This window comes from Erigeron canadensis, chromosome 8 (assembly GCF_010389155.1).
Source record: "Erigeron canadensis isolate Cc75 chromosome 8, C_canadensis_v1, whole genome shotgun sequence".
Lineage (NCBI taxonomy): Eukaryota > Viridiplantae > Streptophyta > Magnoliopsida > Asterales > Asteraceae > Erigeron > Erigeron canadensis.
The window spans coordinates 28,824,714-28,846,559 of NC_057768.1; the positions used below are offsets into that span (position 1 = coordinate 28,824,714).

Here is a 21,846-nt window from a genome sequence, read left to right on the forward strand (position 1 = left end):
CATAATCACTTCTGTTAAATCCAGTGAAAACATAATCATTAACAAGTATTTTCTGACTTTGTGTTTTCTTACTCAAGCCTTCGGACATTTATACGGATGTGATGGACCTAAACAAGATGTGATGTGGCCAAAAGTTCTTGAAACACTTGACGTTCATGACTTTCCAAGAACTGTTAAATTGGGGAAGTACAGAATGCGTTGACTCCGTTTAATCTTAATAAATTTGTTCAAAAACCAGTTGTATCCTTAAACGAATTTACTCCCTGTCATAGAGAAAAATAAAAAAAATTTATGTTGTTTCGCCTTCTACAGAATGAAAGAATTTGGACAGATACGGAGTTTGGCAGCAAGTGTCTTAAAAGTATCGGCTTTGAAGCACATTGAGACTTCTGTGTTTTCGTGACCCATAAATGTGTACTGCTGCTGTGGCGTTAGTGTAAGTGAACGACAATTGAGTTCCTAACACATGTTTTGGGAATTTAATCAACATAAAACACGGATATTCATTCCAAAGCTTAGATGACACGACATCTTGGCTTCATTAGATACTCTTAACCCAATAATCATAACAATTCCAGACAATAACTACTCAGATTAAGTTGCAAACCTCCAAACAGTACATAAACCGAAAAGTTTAAAAGGATAAATTTGATACAAAGAAACTAGACAATAACAAGATGGATGCTCTGGAACTCTGTTAGTGCTTGACATAAGTTGACTGTAAAAGTCAACAATATAACCAATAGAAGTGATTAAGAGTTTAAGACAAAATTCTGGCAGCTCAGCAACGATATACCAGTTCTCTTTATACCTTCCCTCCGAAAACAATGATATTCCAGTTTCTTATACCCTTCGTCGGAAACAATTATATACCAATTCTCTTATTTAACAAGAAGATACTTCATCAGAGATTCCCCAAAAATAGAGTTTGGTGAATAAAATGAATATTGACTTCCACCCTTCCCAATACACGCCTTCAAAGAGTAATCGGGTACCCAACTAGTTTCCTCGATATTACTCATCACAACTACAAACCTTCCCATGACATGATTGTATTAAAACTAAAATCATTGAAACCATCATTGTACACCAGAGGAAGTATCCATATAAAAAATAAAACAATTCTTCAATTTGATGTTGTTAAGATATGTGCTTTTAGATTGGCGGATCCAGGAAATTAAGATGGTGGGCGCAAAAAAATTTTCTTAGAAAAAATATCGAATAGCCTCATTATGAAATCAAATTAAATAGTTCGCACAAGTCTTTCGCAAAATAGCTTTAACTGCATTAAAAGCAACACTAATAACAACTATCTAATCGAACAATTGTTTTTGTTGTTCTTTTTGTGTCTTAAAAACTTTCTACCAAGAGCTAATACAATAATCAGAAGGTATACATTTAAAAAAAACATAATACACCATGTTTTCTTTAATTAGTTAACTGGGATTATATTTTCCCCAAGAGAGTATTGAATTTTTCAAGATGGGTTGGGTTCATATTGTATTTTGGCCTGGGTTCATCCTAAATAAGTTATCAACACTAGTGGTGTTGGGCTTGAGGTGATTGGGTTCATCATCCCCGTCCTCTACAATGTTGGATCCGCCCATGTTTTAGATATGTAAATTCTTATTCTGGTAAATTTTAGCAAGGCTTAATATAAACAGGTTGCAATATGACTAATCTACTTTTTAAGGAAAAAAATGGGTAAATTTGGAAATTCATATTTGGTATTTTCATTGTTAAATCAAAACCGAACCAAACTCAAATTCCGTTTTGATTTTGTTTATGCAAACTTAATTCGGTTTCAAATTCGAATTTTGGAGGTAAGGCACATTATATATAACATTTGAAGTCGGGCTTAACTACAGTGAAGAATAGAAAAACTAGAAATCAAACCAAATACATTAATACATCGAACGACTTCAAAAGCAAATTGATGAACATCTCTCCGTAAAAATGTGATTTTAAAAACATAAAATGGTTTTTATTTCAAGTTTGGCAACCGACATAGTTGTAGTCAAACCAAAAATGCTATTTTGCTTCTATGTTTTAAGAAAAAATAACCTACCCCAAAAGTTGTCACATTCTTTGCTGTTATTTTTAAAGTTAATGTTGGATTTTTAACTTTTGTTCGGAGTAGCAAATTTCGATTTAAAATTAAATTAAGCGTAATGATTTGTTCAAGATTATAATGTTCCCAGGCTCCGAATTATTGCTATCCACCAAGCTACCATATAACTAGTAACAAACTCAATATATATATTTGAGCAGAGCTAAAGTTTTATTACAATCAAATCAATCATAGCCATACATCGGATAAAAACGATCGTTACCATATCTAGTATTGTCTTATTTACATGCTTATAAATTGTATAATTTTACAGGACAACACGTTTATAAAACTCAAGATACTTGTAATGTTATCTTACCTTTTTGATAACTCAAAAGATACTTTTATATTTATATTTAGTAATTTTAGGCATCATCAATCTAAAAAGTAAAAACATACTACCTTTTTACTTTTTAGACAAAAATCTTTATTATAAAAATTCACATTTTCTTCCACTGATATACACCCGTCAACATCGTCACTCACCAACATCATATCGTCGTTCATCAACATATATCGTTGTTATAACACACAAATAGCTTAATAGAATACAAGTGCGTATCAAACTTTCAATAATTCTCATCTATATCTATATCTATATTGTATTATAAAAGAATAACATTTTTTTTAGAAATGTTAAAAAATATGTAATATTTTCATTTATCATCCCTTACAAATATTTTCACTACACTACATTTTTAACATTAATGGTTAAATTACACCATCAATACTTCATCTTTTTAGCCGTTCTAATAAAAAAAATACTTTATATTTTAAAATATCTTCATTAACTTTTTACATCAATTATGTATACAACTTGACGCGTCATCTTCCACCAACAGTCACCCTCACTATTACATCGTCGCGACCACAACCAGCGTCACGTTGCGCGTGTAACGTGCTATTTTTTTAAAAAAATTATTGGGATGATTTTTGTTTGTAAAATACATATATCATTTTCTTGGTACAATACAACCTTTATAAGTTAATATTCGAAAAATTAATACTTCGATAAAACTAATAATTTGTCATGTCCCAATTTAAGAGAAGTATTTTAAATTAACACTCGATAAATTAATAACTTGTTAAATTAATAAAATATCTATATCTCTTAAAACTATTAATTTATAAAATTTTTAGTGTATATATATTTGGAGTGTGGCCTTTGAATATATTGATTGGTCACCATTTGGCTAAACCCCAACCCCACAAAACTCACTCATACTCACCACCACCACGCACCTACCTACTCCCTCCCTCCTTCAACTTCTGGTCGCACCATCCAAACAAACAATGGCTCTTTCTTCCACCACCACCGCCACCACCACCACCTCCGCCACCCACCGTCTTCCATCACTCTCTCCGACCACCACCACCACCGTCCGACCTTCTTCCCTCTCATTCCACCACAACCACCACCTGTCATCTTCTTCTCTGAAACTATCTCACCAGGTTAAGAAGAAAAAGTTTAACGTACACGTGTCAGGCGGTGATTCGAGCACAACGAAATGCTTTGCATCTAATCCTGATCAGCTTAAAAGTGCTAAACAAGATATCAAAGAGCTTCTTAGTACTACCTTTTGTCATCCTATTTTGGTATTTATTTATTTATTACTCGTAGTACTTAAATTTTACTTATTATTTAAATATTTTTTTGTGATTGTTATTATTATTATTATTTAATTTAGCATAATAGTAGTTGATGGTTAATTGATAGTATTATGTATATTTTGTTTTAAGTTGAATATATCTGCCCACACGCACGCACACACAGTCACACATATATAATGGAAGGTTAAAACCATAACCGAAAAAAGTTGCAAAAACTAATTTATGATTTAATTCACATGTGAAAAGTGATAATGTTACGTGACTCATTTCTGGTATGTTAGTATTAGATTAGGGATTAATCATACTGCAGAATATGTGCTTACTAGCTTAATTATGCTGACTTTAGGAATATATTTTTATAGTAATTTTTTTTTTTACATTTTACTCTTGCCGCTCATTTATAATAGCTTTGAATAACAATCATGCGAGTATTCTTTAGTTGATGTACATATCTTTCAAGTTTCTTCACGTTGCTATAGGTTCGCCTAGGATGGCATGATTCTGGCACGTACAATAAAAATATTGAAGAGTGGCCTCAAAGAGGTGGAGCTAATGGAAGTTTAAGGTTTGAAGTTGAACAGAAACATGCAGCCAATGCTGGCAAGTCATTTAGTGCTTCTTACTTCTATTTCTTGTTTGCTTTGGATATATTCTTATTAGCTGATATTACAGGGCTTGTAAATGCACTCAAACTTCTGCAGCCTATTAAAGACAAGTATGCAGCTGTGACTTATGCGGACTTGTTCCAGTTGGCTAGTGCTACTGCCGTGGAGGTACCTTTTTAGAGCTCTTTTATCAGAGGTTTAAAAACTCTTAAATATTATTATTTACTGATTCAATATAACAATCGCAGGAGGCTGGAGGTCCTAAGATCCCTATGAAGTATGGACGAGTTGATGTCTCCGGACCTGAGCAATGCCCAGAAGAAGGGAGACTCCCAGGTACCATAACCGATAGGATAACTTTAATTAGAAAAGATTCACAACTTTTGTTAAAATGACATCTTCCTTTCACCACGATGGAATGGAACTTACCGAATTTTGGCATGCAAGACAGCCACATATCTGAAAGTGACATCAAATAAGTGCACGGTGTGTGACTATGTGCCATATTTTTGGCTGCCTAATATGCTTGAGTGGCGAAGTTCACATGCTTCTATAATACAGACACATACACACAGCATAAACTCATAAAGTGTATAAACTTCATATGTACACACATGCATACACATATATTTGGATTTTGCTGCTCTAACTTTTCAGTTGTGTGATTAGATGCTGGCCCTCCTTCACCGGCCTCTCACTTGCGTGATGTCTTCTACAGGATGGGATTGAGTGATAAGGTTAGCATCTGTAGTTTTAAAATATAAAAATAACCATTGTAATTACCTAGTTGGAGTGTGATACCTATATTTGGGATCCGCAGGACATAGTTGCATTATCTGGTGCCCACACTTTGGGGAGGTCCAGACCAGAACGCAGCGGTTGGGGCAAGCCAGAGACCAAATATACGGTAAGAAGCATTAAATATTGTGTCATATAACAAAATTTTTTGTCACTTTCAATATCTTTCTCAAACAAGAGTTCAATGCAGGACAACTAGTCATCATTGTTATTATGAAAATATGAAATCCCCTGTAAGAAGGGGAAAACAGTAATGAAGTACTTTACTATCTTGAGTATGCAATAGGAATAGTGGTTACATATTTTTGCATGTATTTCCCTCTATTCACTAACTACATAGTTGGTAAACTTGTACTGGATGAGTCCACTCGTCGACCGAACTATCCGCAAGAGTCTAAAATCCAGTGATCAGTGGTCTTTCCCTCCCTTCCAACCTTTTTTATAATTGAGTTTTAACTTTAAAGTCTTCACAATGGTTTCAACGATCATTTGTGTCTTTTTGTGATATCACTCTATAGAACACAGATTTTTGATCAACTTTAAAATCATAATTACATCACTTCATCTCTTTTTCTTCATGACCTGTGACCTTCATAAATAATCTTGTCTTTTTACGCCACCCATGCGCTCATGCCTTGGCCCATCTAGCGCCCCTGCTCCTGGTCCTTAATCCAGACTCGGGTTGCCCATACTCTCATATTATCCATCTGTTTCTCACCTTGTTTCTTAGAGTTCTGAAGAAGGATAGAGGGTATTAGGGAGAAAGTGTGAAACAAAGAATGAGACTATGAGAGTAGCGCAGCCGTGCAGGGCGTTGGAGTCTGGATCACGGTCTGAAAGCAAGGGTGGAGTGACAGCCTCATAAAGGCTACTAGGCGTGAAGAAAGGGAGTTAAACTGATGAACACGTAAAGAAGTGGAGATCCAGGATCTGTATTATATAGAGTTATACAGAGAGAGAAGAAAAACAAAAGGATGTATTCTGTAGAGTACTAGACTGCATATTTAGTAAATTATTATAGGCAAGATATAGAGATCCAGTTCAATGCAAGTTGGTCATTAACTCGTGAGACCGTTTTATTTACAAGTCACAGTGTCGAGTTGCTTTGTGACCTTGGCCTACTCTCCATCTTTCAGCTTTCATGATCTTATTTAAATTAAACGATTAATATGTGACAGAAAGAAGGGCCTGGAGCTCCAGGGGGACAATCCTGGACAGTGAAGTGGCTACGCTTTGATAATTCCTACTTCAAGGTGATTTAATTACTGCTCTTCCTGTTACCTTTTCACTGTCAGCATTAACATTCTATTGTTGACCCATTTACTTGTGGCGGGTCGTGTTTTATCTCCAACGTGCCGAGTTAAAACAATATTAGCTAAAAGGTCAATGGGAGTTTATTTTTGATGCATACAACCTCCTAAATTGCTTCATTTAATGAATATGTTTATTTATTAATAATATGTATTGTAATCATAACTTTTGTGTCACTTATATTTGTATAACAAAAAAAATAAAAACTTGGACAAAAGGTGTTTTGCTAGTCAACCCAACCTGACTCTACCTGTTTCGACGCGTATGAGACAGTAGCCTGGTCCAATCCAAACCTGTTTTAACCCCTTACCCAACCAGTTTGACCAAATCATCTTGCACCTAGTTCATCTTTATAGAGCAGCTACTAGCTGCAGTACTTCAACTAAGTAGATTACAATGAATTTGTACAGGACATCAAAGAAAAAAGAGATGAGGATCTACTGGTTTTGCCAACAGATGCTGCTCTTTTTGAGGATCCATCATTTAAGGTGAAATAAATTAATAAATTGAGGATTGGCATGCGTTTTCTTGGGTTGAGTTTTGACATTATTTATGTGAAATGAATTGCTTTTCAGGTATTTGCTGAGAAGTATGCTGAAGATGAAAAAGCATTTTTTGATGACTATGCAGAAGCACATGCCAAACTCAGCAACCTTGGGGCCAAGTTTGATCCCCCTGAGGTATGTGGGATCTCTATATTCTTAATTCTTGTTTATATGCTATTTAGGTGCTTATCATGTAGATGTAAAATATAAATGTAAATGAAACACCCAATGTTGATGTAAAACATGTAACTGCTAAATGGGTTATTTCCACACAAAGGAAAAGAATAGTTAAGTTCATTGTGGATGCTTTAGGTAGCAAAATTAGTAGCTGGGTAACAGGTCATAACAGATTTTCTGGTCGCAGTGGATAATTATTTCATATTGGTCAAAATGGTACTTAGGCCCTGTTGATATATTAGATCATGTTGAAGCATTGTAACATATCAATGAGATTTCTCACGTGGATGCATTAGTTATCGTCAAAGGCGCTCCATTTTAATGCTTTTGAAACATATAGTCTTTAATGTTCTCGACTATTTTGGTATGCATGTTTAGGATATGATATTTCTTACCTTTCTGAAGGACTTGTATATTAGAAATGTGATGATCAGGGTCATATCTTTTTACCTGACAATTAGTCAAACTTAAATACTTGTTCCAGAATGGAGAAACAAGTGAAAATTGTTAAGCAGATTTGAACATCTGACAAGTTTAAAAAAAAGACTCAAAATGTTCGATATGTCGCTCGACCCTATTGAAAGTTATCTGTTCTAACTTGAATCCGTTTCAACAAATTACCCTAATCATCCATACCTCTGGTATATGATGCTCGGAATGATTTTGAAACCCCGGGTTTGATTGTTATAGTGTACCTGACATGTTTTCTTTTTGTATATTTTTGTCAGGGCTTCTCGATTAATGATGAACCTGCAGCTGGAGCAGTCCCTGAGAAGTTTGTGGCAGCCAAGTACTCATCGGGAAAGGTTTTACCATAAATCCTTTTTAAACACTCCATATTAAAAGTCGTTTCAGTAGATAGTCATAGAAGATTTGCATGAATTTCATGAAAAGTTTAACCTAGAAAAATAATTGCTTTTTACAGACTATTTAGCTTCCTTGTTTTTAATGGTTGGTGCAGGATTAAAATCAAGAACTTTATTGTTTTCTTAAGCCTTATCTTTAAAATAATGCAAGAATGAAGCTATCATCAAATAAAAATTTGGAGTGTTAATAATGGAGATGGTAAGTTCAGTGAGCATTGCTTATTTGAATTTGCAGAGAGAGCTTTCAGATTCCATGAAGCAGAAAATCCGTTCAGAGTATGAAGCTGTTGGTGGAAGCCCGGATAAGCCTCTCCAATCAAACTATTTTCTTAACATTATTATTGTGATTGGTGTTTTGGCACTTTTGACATCTCTAGTTGGCAACTAAATCAGTTTTTGGCATATCATCAATAGAGTTTGCAATCTTTCTGGTGTTGTAACCCGTTTAAAAGTTGGTGTTTAGACGAGGGATTTCAACTGCCAGAGCCTGTATTGCATTAAGAGCTTCTTTTGTACAAATATGTTGCATATCAAAAATCGGCTTTATACACTACTGTTGCTACAAGAATGTTTGTGTTGTACCACAAGTAGCATACATAATGTAAATTACGGGTTGGATTTTTACTTTATAGATCTGATTCATAGTCAGTGATTTCTTTTGTCCCTACTTGTTTCTACATAACACAGCTAATCAATCAATTAACAAATAAAGATGTTCATAATTTTTATTTAGTCATATCTTGATTATGAACTATCATCTCGCTTTTTCCAACAATACCTTTGAAAGATGTTAGTTGTTAATCCATACTATTTGCCTTAGAAAGTTATTAAAAAAAATTACTCGATGTAGCCATTTAGGTAGGATGTCAATGAGTAATTATATATCCTCTTAAATTATCTTTTTATAAAAACCCTTCTGACGAAAATATTGGCAAAGATGAAAAGGTGGGACAAAAAGACGTCAAGTTTATTAACATGTTGATAATCTGGTACGATATACGAGTATCATTTTTTCTATATATAACATTGTACCCGCGCGATGTGGCGACAGTTTGGTGGTGACGACGATTGGCGGTGGTGACGATGGCCGTGGTGGTGTTGTTTATGGTGGGTGTAACTATGTAAGTAATTTGTGTAAATGTAATTTATGTAAAGTGATAGTAGGTATAATTTAGAAGATAAAGAATTAATGATTTAATTTAATTTATAAAGGATAAAATGGTAATTTTTCATCTAACACTTTTACGAGAGAGAAAGTGATAATTATTATAAGATAGTATAGATATGTAGAGAGAGGTTATAAGTATTTTTTTAACTACACTTTGTTTTTATATTGTACTAGCTAATCAATCCGGTTTCAACCAGGACATTTTAACTAAAATTTTAAAAGAAAAAAAAAACTAAAAAAGTTTATATAATTTTTGTTATTGATATATTCTAACTCAGCTTGGAGATATTAAATTTATTAATACAATAATATATATATATATATATATATATATTAGGATCTATGGCATTAACAAAAAGTAAAAAGACATATCATGATATTATATTATAAAAATTTACTTTGTTTCTAATAAAATAATAAATTTGTAGACATCATAAATAAAATAAAACATTTTGAAAATATTTAATGGGCTATTTATCTTTAAAAATATTATTAGTTAAATATGACATTATAAATAGATAAAAACATTTTGAAGAAATTTATAGACATGACACATCATAATTGTTTGTTTAAAAAAAATCCTCTTTATTATATAAAGATGTTATCAAAGCATATAAATCTTAAAAGCAAACTAACATAACCATTTGCGCTAAATAAGGCCATAAAAAGCATGAAGTAATCAATCTCTGTAGTTGTGACATGGTTTTTACAAGCAAAATCCACCCTCATGATATGCCATGTGGAATATAAATATAGTCAAAATTACCAAGGAGAGTACGGTAAATAGTCCTGATCCTACTCACATTCAGCTCAACTGATCAGAGTATACGTTGAACAAGTAAAACATTCATTTTCCGCCCATAATGGCTCCCTCTGTCATCTTCCTCCTCTTCTTCGTGTTATTTTCGCTAGCAATTACATCGTCATGGCATTGCGCTGCTGGTGATAGTAGTAAACAGCTTGTTCTTACTCTTGATCAATCCAACTTCACTCAAACCATTAGCAAATATGATTTTCTCCTTGTTGAATTTTATGCACCTTGGTACGTAATTCATGTTAATATTATTACATATATGTTAAATCTCTTTCGAATTATATTAATATGTATGCCGAATTATGGTGAGATTTGTCAATACGTTTGTGGATTGTGGTTACTTTCGCATATATTTCATTTCAATAGTTTCTAATGCATGTGCATGATCATGGACTAATGGTGTAATTAATTGGTATCATTTGACAAGGTCATCTTGAGGTGTGCAAGAAACCAAGGAGGAGTATATATGTGTGTGTATATATATATATATATATTGAGAAAACAAAAAGTTGTATATTTTACCATGTAGGATTTGTGATATAATTAAAGAATCTAATATCTTTATTATCAAGGAATCATTGAAATCAAGGGCCGGCCGCAAAATAGGTGATCAGAATGGAATCCCTGAAGGGGCTGTAAGGTCTAAGAGTGGCTCCGTTTTAGTATTTGTATTAGTGCGTTTGAGGGAGAAGGGGTGATAACTGGCTTCTAAAATGTAGTGTGATGATCATATGACAATACCATGTTTTTAAGTCATTTGATCAGGCAAGAGGAGTGTGATGTTGACGTGATGCTGCAAGAGGCTTACTATACCCAACACTCTAAGCACAGAACACACATTGATCTCAACTGACTGATATATAGACACTTATCTTAATATATTGTATGTTTGCTCGACTTGTTATTATTGGCATGAGGAATTTAGAGGATGTTTGAATGCATGGTCCATAGTGATCGCAGCATTTACAAAGAAAACATAAAACTAACTATTGAAATTTGGAAGTCACTTCTGCAGGACATCTTAACAACCGTTTAGGCCTTAATATGCAATTTTCTGGTGGCATTTCAAAATAAAAAAATTCACATATAGTTATAATCATAAACTTCACATATGGTATATTACATTTTTGTTTCCTCGATTAACATGTCATCGTGTCTCATCAGGTGTGGCCACTGCAAGAAACTTATTCCAGAGGTACTCGTCATCATCATTGGCTAACTTATAGAACATTTGATTTTTATTTTTTCTTGGTACAACATTCCTCGATGCATATATGCCTTACTAGCTTATAACTTTTCCAATGTTTTCCCAGTTTGAGAAGGCTGCTTCTATATTGAGTAATAATGACCCTCCAGTTTATTTGGCAACAGTTGATGCCAATGATGAAAAGAACAAAGATCTTGCCGATGAGTATAACGTAAAGAGTTTCCCAACACTTAAAATCATTAAGGATGGAGGGAAAACTATTCAAAATTATAAAGGACCCAGAGAGGCAGACGGAATAGTGGCTTACATGAAGAAACAAATTGGACCTGCTTCTGTTGAAATAAAATCTGCAGAAGATGCTAGTGCTATTATTGATGAAGAGAAGATTGTTATTGTAAGTCTGTGATGCCTTTTGTTGGAAGTGGAAAATTGGTGTGGCAGGCAGGATGGGTAATGGGTCAAAATCGATTCGAGCCAAATTGGGTGATTTTAGACGTGATGGGGGCTGGATTGGGTTTACTTGAAACACATTTTTCCTATAACTTTATCTCTTTATAAACAGTTAGTATGTCATATATAATGCTAGGTTTATGCTACAATTATGATATAACGTTTTCAGTAATATGTAGAAGGCTTTATGCATTATTTTTGAAACTTTTGGACTGTTTGACCCATTTGAAATGTTACCTTTTCTTTTCCCGTTAAAGGCAATAAATAACCCAGATCGACCCGTTCATAAGTAAATGGTTCAAAATTACTAGACCTTTGTACATAAGATCTGTTTGTCCTATATGAAATGGGAAACCATGTATGATGTGATTGTTTATTCACGTAGGTTGGAATATTCCCCGAATTGTCTGGAGAGAAGTTCAACACATTTTTAGCTTTAGCTGAAAAATTGCTATCTGACTATGATTTTGCTCATACATTAGATGCAAAACTTTTACCACGTGGTGATTCTTCGGTATCTGGAGCTACTGTCCGTTTATTTAAGCCTTTTGATGAACTTGTAGTGGATTTTAATGTAAGTTTTACATTTGGCTCTTGATCATGATGCAGCATAAATTTGAAAGATTTCCTTTACATTGTTCAAGAGAAAAAACATTTTTTCTGCAGGATTTTGATTTGGATGCCATGGAAAAGTTTATTGAGAAGGCAAGCATTCCAATTGTAACGGTCTTAAATAACGATCCAAAGAATCATCCCTTTGTCCTCAAATTCTTTAACCAGCCCAATGCAAAGGTGAACAAGAGCTAATAGATGCATGTATGTTCTTCTATTTTTTTAGTTACCATCATTTTGTAACAAAGATGTTATGGAACTGTCAGGCTATGCTGTTTGTGAACTTCACTAGCAAGCCGTTTAGTGATTTTGAAACCAAATATTATGACATTGCTAATGAGCACAAGGAAAAGGGGATACGTTTTTTTATGGGAGATGTTGAGGTTAGTCAAGGTGCTTTCGAGGTTAGTGTCTCTTTGCTGTTTGTTAATATATATGGAGATAATCTTCAATAAACGCATGTTTTCACATGGATTAAAAGAAGGTTTGTATCAACAGTATTATGGAATTAGAAATGAGCATGTTCCTGTTATCGCTATAGACAACGATAAAGAGAAGTATTGGAAACCAAACATAGAGCCAGACCACATTGAGTCATGGTTGAAGGATTATAAGGTAACTATTCTCCATACTAAATAAAATTTAGTATCATTTAAGCTGTAATGATGGTTATAAATTGTTAATAAGAATGTTAAATAAACTTTCAGGATGGAAAAGCTGCACCGTTCAGGAAATCTGAGCCTGTACCTGAGGTTAATGATCAGCCGCTTAAGGTGGTTGTTGCTGATAATTTTGATGAGATCGTTTTCAAGTCAGGGAAAAACGGTACATAAAGAATTAGTTCATTAGTCCGACGTCAATTTCTGCGACCTTAGCTTAAATTGAGTCCATGTTAATAACTCGCTAGTGTGATTTGTTTTATAACATTTGAGGCGGCATGTGAGAGTGTGATAAAAGGAAAATGAAAATTGAACGAATCAATCCTATTCATTGTTCATTTTATATTAGTTGGATCATGGCTAAGATTAGATCATTAGCCAATGCTGAGAAATATGATTCGTTAACAGACCTAGTTTCACTTCTTGCATCTCATCGGCTAACTAGGCATTCATAATTTCACAGTTATGTTGGAGTTCTATGCTCCATGGTGCGAATATTGCAAAAAGTTGACTCCACTCCTGGAAAAAGTTGCCACTTCACTGAAGAAACATAGTGATGTTGTCATTGCTAAATGTGTAAGAGCATATACTCAAACTTTCATTATGTAATTAATATAACCAGTGATGCTACTGCATTTACAAAAATTACATATGTTATTGTATATACTAATGAAAAATGATAAACGTGTCTAACATGTAAGCCTAGACGCATGCCAAAAAAGGATATCGTTACAAATGTATACCTACAAATGCCTTCAAAGTTGTACAACTTTGAATAGAGTTGCATTTTTCGTATGAAGCTGATTCAGGTATTTCTCTACTCTTGTACAGGATGCTACTGCAAATGATATTGCATATGAAGGTTTTGAAATTAAGGGCTATCCGACATTGTACTTTAGGTCGGCAAGTGGAAAGCTGTTGCAGTACAACGGAAGGAGAACCAAAGACAAGATTGTTAGTTTTATTAAGAAGAACAAGGATAAACCAACACAGCAAGATTCTGTAAAGGATGAACTGTAGTACAGGTAATTACCAACGCTACGTGTTAAAGACAACACTAGAAATATAAAGAGGGTGATAAGCTCTTTGCAGAGGTGGAGATCTCGACCAATTTACTCATGAGTGGGTCAATTTGACTATGTTTTAACAAGTCAAAATGGTAAAATTTAAAAGCTTAAAAAAGAAAGCAGGCTAAATGGATTGAGTAATGGTAAACCAGTCATAAATCGCACTTAGTGTACTTTTGATACATAGAATCTCCGAATAAAGTTTTTGCTTCATTAATAGGATTATAATTGGGATAATATAACTTTAGAATCATTTTTCTAACTCTAACTTCTGTATAACTATTTTTGAAAAAAACTCCAGGTCAATCCAGCTTGTACAAATATACCTATTTTGACCCAAACTTGTTTTGACATGTTATCCAACCCGCCCATTTTGACACCTCTAGTTTTTTAGTTATGGCTGATTTCATTCAAGTGTTGAGACAGGTTGAAAAGATTATATGTTTGTGTCATTTTAGATATTTGAATCGAAAGATTTTGATTACTTTCATGGAACAGATGCAAGGGGCTCCTTATCATCCCTTCTGAGGATATTGTTTGAAAACAAGCAAGCAAGAGATGTCGACTAATTGGAAAGAGGCTTTTCTTCAGTTGTAGCTCCCAAAATCCTTATATGTTATCCACACAAGTTTAATAAGCTGAGAGACCTGTACTTTTGAGAATAGATTAATAGTAGCTATTCATATTTATGCCTTTTGCTAAGATCCCATATAAAAATCAGTTCAGTTTTCTGTTTTTAAGCTTGTAACTCATCAGACTATCATGCCTCGTTGGACAACAATGATCATGAGCTCTAGATACATTGTGAAACCCCCTTGTAGCAACCAAAGTATATTCATCCATGATAGCTCTATAGCTGACCATGAGCAGGCACTTCAGTCCGGTTGATTATATGTCAAAGTAAGTGACTTTTAGGTATCAGCTAGAAGAATGGCTCAATCAAAATACGTGATAATTTGATATGATTTGTGTACAGGTACTTAATGTGCTAAATAAGATTACAAAAGAGTCCTAGTATATTATAATCACATAATTTTCTAAATAAAAAACATTTAGAATATTGAATCCATTGATTATAATGATTTGTGTAATAATAAATGACAAGACTGGAAGCATCTCATCTTATGCCCAGTGTCAATGAATATGACATGAATGAACTTATTTATAACAACAAACGTGACGTGACAGATGAAGGAATCATGCCATCGAAAGATCATTATATATATTAGCTATTGTAAAAAATCAGAATTAATATAGAAATAAAATTACATTCAGCAAACTATACCTTTCTGGTACGTCGAGTAACCACTAAAGGGAGAAAAAAAAAAGAAATAATGGTAGGGGTGGTAGTGTGGCACACTACCACAGTATTCTTCCTTAGTGAAGGTAGATAAATCCAATTCCTAATCTTGGATGTCAAATCAGTCCTGCAGAAGTGCTAAATGCCAAAAACAAGCTCCAGTATAGTAGCAAGAACTCGGTCTTCTGTTCTTAAATCTTTAATTGGGACTTAGGAGCATTTTGTATAAACAACAAAGCAAGCTAGATGATTGATTTTTATGGATTCTGTCATTTGAGTCTGACCAAAAGGATCAGATGGACATCTCGTTTGAATATGGATCTCAACTCTTCATTTGCTTCAACACCTATTCTCCTGGAAAAAAAATTAATCTTATGAGATATCATAACCTCATAAGCAAAAAGGAATATAAACATTTGGTGTCAATATTTTTTTTAGAGGTTTCCTTATTAGTCCATTTTTCAGCTACACCTCATATTCATACGTTTTATACTTCAAGTTACTCCTCAATAACTTATTATATAAGTACTTAATTGCTGAGGGTGGTTTTTTTTTAATAGTAGTGGTGATTGGACTCTTCATCGTCCGGTAGAGATCGACTACGTCATCATCACAGTCAATCCGAGGGCATGACTGGCGGTGGAAGTCCCACTACCGTTCTGGAGGAAACCAGCTAGATGCTAGAGAAAATCCCCATGCCCCACCTCATCGGCAAGGACTTCCCAATATGTCTTTCAAAGGTTTCGAACCCGTGACCAACATTTGGCTGAAAGACATAAGGGGCATTAAATGTCCAGTTGGGCTAAATCCCAAGGACATACTGAGGGTGGTTTAGTTCAAGAAATTTATATCAGCGAGTACTAAACTATAAATCCCGTATTGCAATCCATCAAGAAGTAAGTGTTGATATGAAAGAAAATTACCCTATTTTAGAACCATTCTTGCCAACAATTATTTTTCGTTGGCTGAGTTTGTTGGTGATGAAATGCTGCTCAATCCTTATAGAGCCATCACGTAATTCCTTCCAATCTATTAATCGATGTTCAACATCATATGGAATCTCCTGTTACAAGTCAACTTGATTAATATACCACTGGCAGGTTAGGTAAAAGATCATAGTGGGTTCAGCATCAGATATAACTACCAAAGTAATACTATAGTAACAATCTAATATTTTAAATACCAGAATTTTGGAGGTTTACTGCATAAAAATTACATCCTAGTCCTTTAAAACCGTTTGACCCATTTCATTGTTTGCTAAACTATTTTATTTTACCTCTTTGACACATTAAAGATAAAACACTACCCATCCTTAGATGGGTTTGACATTGCACCTCTTGAAGTAGATAATCTTGCAATCCATGTAAAGGTGCATAAGAACTCGTTAGAAAATAAAAAAACTTAATTCGAGCAGATGAAGATACAATATAAATCTGTAAAGAGGGAGATGAAAAAGAGCCGATCAATACCTGATGAATATGGTCTAGTAATCTTTCCCTGACAACTTCTAAAGATATGCTTTTCATGACATCTTCGGTTATCACAAGGGGATCTTCATCCCATGGTCTTTGAACTGCCTATAAACAGAGTAGAATAAACAACACATAACACAGGCACATATTCCTCAGCTAAATAGACAAAAAAAAAAACAATTTATCTCACAATACGGAGTTTTTATCCTTCTGCTTGCAAAAAGATAGCCGTATACAACACTATCAGCAAACTAAGATGGTGAAAAGTATAACTATCAAGATAACTTACTATTAGCACTTTGTAACTGAAAGCCACACTGAAACCTTTATTTCATGAGATGCATACCTCTAATAAATTTACAAGCTAGTTTTGTCTGCATGCATATTTTTTAGTTTACCGTATATTTTTTTTTTTGGCTTTTGTCACTGTTACACATTCCCATATTGGCAAATTTTCCTACTTCCTGCTAGACTACATACACATTTCGTTCTTCATGTCTCTAGTGTTATAGTGTACATCAAAGCATTAGATGGCTCTTATGAGACTGAAAAAAAGAAGTATCAATTCAGATAACTCTTATCAAATCAAGGTCTAACAACTATCATACTGTACATCTTTATATGTGATTAATTTTCATCGTAAATCAAAATAAAAGAATTCCACATGCAATTAATGACATCTCAATGCTTGAGTTCAAGTTTTATCTGGTAACTGTATATGTTCAGGTAATCAACTTAAAAAAGACAGTAAACTTAGAGACCCATAGATGCATCTTTAGCTTCACTGAACATAGCATCAATAAAGATGGTACTGAGTGCAACAAAAAGATGAAATCAAATAAATTCAGAAGTAGTGAACTAATCAGCAAATATACCTGTTCCATTAGATATTCAGTTAGATCGTTGACTCCCGAACCCTTGAGTCCAGATATCATGAAATACCTAACGGAAGAAAATGAACTAATGACTTTTACTTTTTAAATGAAGAAAAAATAAGATGAGAATAATCCATGAATGACGATATAAAATACCTTTCATATCCTTGGAGATCTTTGAACTGGTCGGCAACCTTCAACAAATCTTTCTTTTTCTCTACCAAATCTACCTTATTCATGCATAATACACGTTTTTGTTTCGGATTGACTTGTGAACCCATTTGTTTAATAAGTCCAATCACTCTCTTATCAGGCCTACAGACATAATACATTCGTAAATACGTGATTGGTCTTAATTCAACAAGAGTAGATAACTTAAGCAAGCAATCAAACAGGGGAATGTGTACTTGTGTAGTGATGGTTCTGTCACCGTTAAGAGTTTACATTGCAACTTCATGAATCATTAAAAAAGATATATCTGATTGATTAAAGCTAGGTATAGCCATATAAAGAAATTTACAATAATCTCAATAATTAATTTTCTTCTGTTGCTTAATTAAGTCTCCGAATCTAATTATCATGAGTTTTTGACTCTATCTAATCAGCAAAACGACAAACATAACCTTTTTTGGTCAAACAGCTGAAAATGATAATTGCAACTTCAAAGCATGATAATAAGATTAAACGTACGTCAAATGCCTTCATTCCCTTCAAAACATATAGCACTTACTAGCCAAAGAAGTCCAAAATGCTACTTAATAAGAATATATTATCGCTCGATACATTTTCCAGTTTAAATCATTTTTTGGTCATCGAAAGACATCTATAGTCGATACCAAAACTAAGAAGCCTTAGGCTTATATATAGAGTAAGAAAATAATTAAGGTAAAGGAAAAGAGTAGCTAGTAAAAGATTAACCTGGTAAGATGTCTATGAACATCAAATATAACAATGAGCATGTCATAAAGATTCATCGAACTCCAAGCACTTTCAACTCGAACTTTAATGTCAGATTTTGGGACTCCGCCACTTCTCATAATAAGCCCCGGGGTGTCAAAGAAACACTGCTCATCAAAGATAATTATTAAGTGTGGATAACTGAAATATGTGATACTCATATAAGAAGAGGCATCCAGAATTTAAGTATCATGACATTGTAGAATGCCAAAAGTTATAACATGGGTCATAAGCAGACATCAAAGGACAAATAAATGAAACAAAGATGTTGACGTTTTTAGATATCACTGTGGAAAAATTAAGTAATTAATATAATCACCATTTCCAATTGCAATTCCACAAAACTTTTGAAAGGAAAAAGAAAAACACACAGTCAATTTTTCTCGTTTATAAAGCAACAATCAAAAATGACAGAGACTAGAAAATCTTGATCAACAATTAAAATAATGCTAGAGGCTAAACAGGTAAAATAGATATAATCCAACAACCACTTAGATTAAAGACAGTATTCCAGACCAATAATAATAATTCGAGTATTTTTCAATTTTTATTTAGTGACATTATAAAGGTATGCAAGTACCTAAGAGTTAACTTTTAGAATAAACGTATGCAGGTACACCCATGTCTAACCCACATTGCCAAACGATGAGAAAACCCATTTTAATTAAAGGGACATACAATTTGAGTTTTCCCTTTCGTCATCACTCCAAGTACTTCATGCGTAGTTGTGTTTGTCTTCCGTGAAACTGCAGCGACTTTCGTCCCAACCTACATAATAGTAAAAAAGAATTTATAAATAACTAGTGCCCAAACCTCAAAATGAATCTACTTGTTTGAATAAAATGATTAATGTAGTGTCACACACTTTAAATACATTCTGGCCTTCTGGGTGACCTTCAATCCACTTTTAACTTTGCATATTTGACCCATTTCCCTTTAAGCTAATTATTTTGATTTAGCTTGTTTGACCTGTTAAAAGTTAAGCATAGCCAAAATCGACCCATTTACAAGTAAATAACCCGATAGTGCCCCTCCCTACCCTACACAAATATCAACGTATTAATCATGCTCCACTGATCCAAACCACCTACTCTAAGAATCTCTGGCTACCATATGACCCGTGGTAATATACGCCCCACCCTACCATGAACATAACAACCAACAACTGATACAAAAATTTAAGGTTTGTTAATAATACTTTTCAAACCTCTAGAGTGCTTGCATATGCTTTTTAAACTGTTCACCATTACTTCAATAGCCAATATCATAGCCAAATAGTCTAAAACTTAAAGCAACGGATAGCATAACTTTAATATTTGGGGTTTCCAACATTATCCTAATTTCACTATCTTAAACCTCAAAATTCTAAAAACTAGAACCGTAAATAACTTTTGCGACACATTAACATTCAATAGAGCGAAACGAAAACAAACAAACCATGAAATTAGTAAGTGCAGATTTCCCAGCATTAGGAGCACCAATAATCCCAACCGACAACGACAACTGATCTTCAACTTTCACAACCTCATCCTCCTCCTCTTCCTCATCCGTTTCCGCCACCGCAGCTTCAAGCAACGTCTGCGAAAGAATCCGTCGCCGTTTCTCCTCTTGTTCAATCATTCTCTCATTCCTAGTCTTACCCTTTTTCTTATACTTCCTTTCTTTCAAACCTTTCTCACTTTCTTCACCAAAAATAGTCTTGTTCACTTTCTTTCTATACTTTTCATCCCAAGTTGATTCCTTGACACGTGTCCCACCCTCATTGGACCCTGGCCTTAATCCTAACCCTAAATTCCTGTTGGGCAGTTCATATTCACTACTATCAAACCCATAGCTGCTGACATTGTTGTTTTCTTGAGAATCTTGAACTGGGTTTTCTTCTAACGTTTGTGAAGCAAAAAATCTAGTCAAAAAAACAGGATTTTTGAGATGGGTATTTTGTGGGGTCCTTCTAAGTGTTTGAAAGATTCTTAAAGCTTTCATCTTTATGGTTTTTTTGTAATGAACATGTAATTGAAAGATGGTTTATTGGATTTGAGAAATGGAGTTTGATTAAATGATTGATTGGTCAAGGTGAAGAAAATGAGGCGAGTATAGATGGAGAAGAAAGGGTTCTATCGAGGGTTTAAGATTGTCGAAAAAGATAAACTCATTTTTGTAAGAAGTGTCCTTGTGTTCTAAAAGATTGCAAATAGCACTCAAAAGTTAAGCGATCTGTTTAATAAAATCCGTCATTTTTTACATCCATTTCTCATAACGATAATAGCATTCACACAATACGGCGGTGATATAGTGTTGGCGGCCATATAGTGGTAGCGGCAGTGGCTGTTAGCGGTGGTGGTATGATGGGTGGTTTTTTGAGTTGACTAGTCTATGTTGTAAATTATTTCATTAAGAGTTATTATAGGTATTTGAAGATGTTTAAATTAGTGAATAAAAGAGAGGTAATTAACTAATTCATTAAGGGTAGAATGGTCATTTTGTATTGGAACATTTTTATGAGACAGAGTATTGAAAAGTGTTAGGAGAGAGAGTGATAATGTTTATGTAGTAAAGAAGGAATGAGTAATTCTAAGTTTATAAACTTTTTACAAACATAATTTTCACCAATTATATTTTATAAGTTTATAAACTATAGCAAGTCTTCTCTCTTTTTTTTCCCCTCTTGCTTGATTGGACCACCTCACATATCAAGTGTGTTTGTAAAAACTAGTTTGCAATGTGTTTGTCAATCTAGCATTGCTCTAACGATATTAGATATTGTTGTTTTATTTAAACAACATACGTTCAATGTCATTATATGGCAAAAGTATATAACGGAATATTTAACTTCGTGTCAATACTCATTGAATTATAGTTTTTCGGTGGTTTTCATGTAAAAAAAATATAGTATTTTCTAATGATTTACCTAATAGGAGCCTTTGATGTCTATGACGAAGCGAATTTTAACAAAATTAATCAAATCTAATATCTATTATTCAATTGAATTGAAGTATATATATTGGTACGATTATTTTGTAAACAACCCGTGTATTGATATGGGTATAAATCTAACTATCAAGAAATATATTTTCAATATCAAAATGACATATTTCAACAAATGAGACTAATTGATGTTATTTAATATATATATATATATATATAACAACAATAGGTTTTAGGTAAAATAAAACAAATATTAAAGTAAAACAAATAAAACAATAGGTTTTTCTTCAGTGATAATCACCGTGCATCGTAAAAAT

At 33.7% G+C, this 21,846-nt stretch overlaps 3 protein-coding genes across 4 annotated transcripts; 2 read left to right on the forward strand and 1 right to left on the reverse strand.

Annotated features, from left to right (window-relative positions):
* Positions 1-3,294: 3,294 nt before the first annotated feature.
* Positions 3,295-8,671, forward strand: LOC122610025 (probable L-ascorbate peroxidase 6, chloroplastic/mitochondrial). 2 transcript variants are annotated; one of them, XM_043782997.1, is made up of 11 exons: positions 3,295-3,706; positions 4,201-4,321; positions 4,394-4,494; positions 4,575-4,662; positions 4,996-5,063; positions 5,147-5,233; positions 6,303-6,377; positions 6,846-6,923; positions 7,011-7,115; positions 7,886-7,963; positions 8,119-8,425. In XM_043782997.1, exons 1-11 carry the CDS (start codon positions 3,404-3,406, stop codon positions 8,122-8,124), a joined length of 1,110 nt encoding a protein of 369 aa, XP_043638932.1. In that variant the 5' UTR covers positions 3,295-3,403; the 3' UTR covers positions 8,125-8,425. The 2 variants fall into 2 exon arrangements, with proteins under 2 accessions (XP_043638932.1, XP_043638931.1); XM_043782996.1 differs by having other exon boundaries at positions 3,299-3,706; positions 8,259-8,671.
* A 1,383-nt stretch (positions 8,672-10,054) lies between these two features.
* On the forward strand, positions 10,055-14,530 carry LOC122580279 (protein disulfide-isomerase). Its single transcript, XM_043752556.1, has 11 exons — positions 10,055-10,233; positions 11,170-11,200; positions 11,319-11,606; positions 12,048-12,236; positions 12,329-12,454; positions 12,541-12,678; positions 12,773-12,889; positions 12,982-13,099; positions 13,397-13,509; positions 13,765-13,958; positions 14,499-14,530. The coding sequence occupies exons 1-10, from the start codon at positions 10,055-10,057 to the stop codon at positions 13,951-13,953; spliced, it is 1,488 nt and encodes a 495-aa protein (XP_043608491.1). The 3' UTR covers positions 13,954-13,958; positions 14,499-14,530.
* Positions 14,531-15,200: 670 nt separating this feature from the next.
* On the reverse strand, positions 15,201-20,741 carry LOC122579152 (GTP-binding protein ERG). The gene is made up of 8 exons (XM_043751264.1): positions 20,042-20,741; positions 19,283-19,372; positions 18,566-18,711; positions 17,804-17,962; positions 17,648-17,714; positions 16,770-16,877; positions 16,224-16,363; positions 15,201-15,654 (listed from the first exon to the last, which is right to left on the reverse strand). The coding sequence occupies exons 1-8, from the start codon at positions 20,585-20,587 to the stop codon at positions 15,570-15,572; spliced, it is 1,341 nt and encodes a 446-aa protein (XP_043607199.1). The 5' UTR covers positions 20,588-20,741; the 3' UTR covers positions 15,201-15,569.
* Between the last annotated feature and the right edge of the window lie 1,105 nt (positions 20,742-21,846).